This window comes from Chrysochloris asiatica, unplaced genomic scaffold (genome assembly GCF_000296735.1).
Source record: "Chrysochloris asiatica unplaced genomic scaffold, ChrAsi1.0 scaffold00001, whole genome shotgun sequence".
NCBI lineage: Eukaryota > Metazoa > Chordata > Mammalia > Afrosoricida > Chrysochloridae > Chrysochloris > Chrysochloris asiatica.
This window is the reverse complement of record NW_006408519.1, coordinates 50404975-50407839: the sequence shown is the minus strand read 5'-3', so window position 1 is coordinate 50407839 and position 2865 is coordinate 50404975. Positions and strand designations below refer to the sequence as shown.

At 51.3% G+C, this 2865-nt stretch overlaps 1 protein-coding gene across 1 annotated transcript in view; it reads left to right on the top strand.

The window, feature by feature from the left end:
• Positions 1-2865, top strand: part of MROH5 (maestro heat-like repeat family member 5) — a 49623-nt gene that overhangs the window by 18178 nt on the left and 28580 nt on the right. The window contains exons 15-17 of the mRNA XM_006830850.1: positions 821-956; positions 1175-1468; positions 2166-2549. Of these exons, the coding sequence (XP_006830913.1) occupies positions 821-956; positions 1175-1468; positions 2166-2549 (814 nt within the window). The remainder of the gene's footprint in view (positions 1-820; positions 957-1174; positions 1469-2165; positions 2550-2865) is intronic.

Here is a 2865-nt window from a genome sequence, read left to right as displayed (position 1 = left end):
CTACTCTGACACACATGGGGACACCATGAGTGGAATCTATTTATGAAAAATCATCCACTGAGAACCCTGTGAGCACAGTTCTACTCTGACACACAGGGGGCACCATGAGTAGTATCAACTCATGAAAAATCATTCAGTGAGAACCCTGTGGGGCACAGTTCTACTCTGATACACATACACGGGGGCACCACGAGTGGGATCTACTTATGAAAACTCATCCACTGAAAACCCGGTGGAGCACAGTTCTACTCTGACACACACGGGGGCTCTATCTGTAAGAGATGGCTAACAGCAGTGAGTTTGGAATTTTTTGTTAAATTTCTTCAAAATCTGTTTCCACACAGCAGGACTGTGGATCAGAGGAGATACTCAGCAAAGCAAAAAATTTAAAAGAATGAGCCCAAAACTAACATAATCAAGATAAATCATATTTGTATGGGAGGTTTTAAAATTCAGACTGGCAAACTATAGCCCTGGGCAGGAAACATGTTTTTATCCATAAAGTTGTATTGGCACCAGGGCCAGGATTAGAGGGCCACTGAGGAAACAGCACGCATGTGTAGGGGCAGATCCTGTTTTATTTAAAATGTGGTTTACTTTGGTCATCATGGATTTTTGTTACATTAATTTTGATTTTTTTAAATATTATTTCTCTTCACCACAGAGTGCTTTAGCATCCCCTTAAATCCCCTCCCCCTAGTCCCAACCCCACCCCACAATTGGAGGGGATCCGATCTGGCGGTAATGGGGTGTGTATTCAGCTGGGTGGGGTCTCAGGGGTACGACCTGCATCAGCGGTCTCTCTGTATTCTTGCTGCAGCCCACAGAGGAGTTCAAACAGATTGGGCAGCTGGTTGGCACACTGGGGATACTATGTCAAGACCCCGACAGGGCCGCCCAGCACTTCAGTCTGGAAGGATTGGGCCACCTCTACCACCTGCTGATGCACCAGAAAAGTGAGCTCTGGGGCCACCCCAACCTCAGACCCCCAAACCCACCAGGCCTCAGCTGTAGGTTCACCTCAGCCCTCACAGAGTGACATCATCCTGACCCCAAATCCATAGGTTCACCTCAGGCTTCATCCAATAATGGTGTCACCTGATCCCCACGGCCATCGGTTTTACCTCAGCCATCACCCAATAATGACATCACTAATTCTCAAACTCCCCTCCAGCTAGAGAAGCATTAAAGGTAAAATTGGAGACCCCCAGGCAGCCTTGGAGCAGCGGTGACCAGAAGACAGATCCCACGGGTGCCCCAGAGCACAAGCTCCCCAAGGACCGCATCTTCCGTCTCGGCAGCTCCCAAGTCATTAAGGTCAAAGCTCTGAGTGTTGTGGGCAGCTCCGGGCAGGGGTTGGGGGTGCTGACCATGCTGTGCTCTGAGCCCTACCACCAGACCTTCCACAGGTCTCTTGGCTGGCTCCAGGGCTCCCCAGTTCCACACCGGGATGGGGGAGCTCAAGTGGGTAGGCCCCCGGCTGGACTGTACCAACTGTGAACACCTTCTCTCAGAGCGTCAGTCTTATTCTGCATAGTGGAGCAGGTCGGGAAGTCTCCCCCGCTCTGAATACATAGTCCCAGGTACTCCCCTGCAGGCCTGGAGCGGCAGAGCCTAGTTCATCCAGGGGTCTCATGGGAGTTGGGGAAGAGACGTCCAGGTCTTTCCTTACATAGACCAGGCTTCAAGAGCACCGAGAGGGGACTTCTTTCTCAGTGTGCCTCCTTGCGACTCTCTGCTTGAGCTCCTTGAAGGCAGTTCATGGGCCAGCGAAGGACACCCAGGAATCCAGAATCGCTGGGCCCAGGGCCACTTCCCTGTTGCTCGCACACACCTATGCACACCCACGGTGTGTAGTGTGAGGCAAACGCCCTTATTTCCTGTGCTGCCCCAGAGCCAGGTGGATTCAGGGAGTCATGTGGGGGCGGGGGCAGGGCACAGTAGATGCCAAGTGTTTCACAGATGTCACTGCATTCCACCTCCACACCACCCCGGAGCTCCACCACACATCCTAATCGTTCCATACCGCTGCCTGGTACCAGGATCATCCTTCTCCACCTCCTGCTTTTCTCAGCAACTCCTACTCATCCTTCAAAACCCTGCTCGGGCACCATACGCTCTGACAGCCTTCCCTGACATGCTTCCCAGAAGTACAAACTGAATAGGTCTGCGTCGTGACCCTAAATCTATTCCTGGCCACCCCATGTGGCTTTGGGCCTACCACATCTACATCACTCTCCACGTTATCACCATCACCACCATCAAACACCACACCAGGACCATCATCACCATTCTCACTACCATCACCACTACTATCAGTATCACTAACAACACCACCATTACCATCACTACTATCACAATTACCATCACCACGCCGCCACCACCAGTACCATCATCACCATCCTCACTACCACCAAACATCATCACCAACAATGCCATCGTCATCCCCACCATCACCACCACTACTACCAACAGCATCTCCATTACCCACTATCAGCACCACACCACTACCATCAACACCACCATCAACAGCACTATCACCACTATCAGTGCCATCGTCATCAACAATAACATCACACCACCACTATAATCATCATCACCATTCTCCCCACTGTCACTAGCACCATTACCAACATCACCACATTACTACTATTACCACCACCATCATCATAGCTACCATTACCACCACCGCCACTACCGACATCATCATCATCACCACTACTACCATCACCACCACCACCACCATCACCACCATCACCATCACCACCACCATCACCACCATCACCATCACCATCACCACCATCACCACCATCACCATCACCACCAACACCATCACCACCACCATCACCACCATCACCATCACCA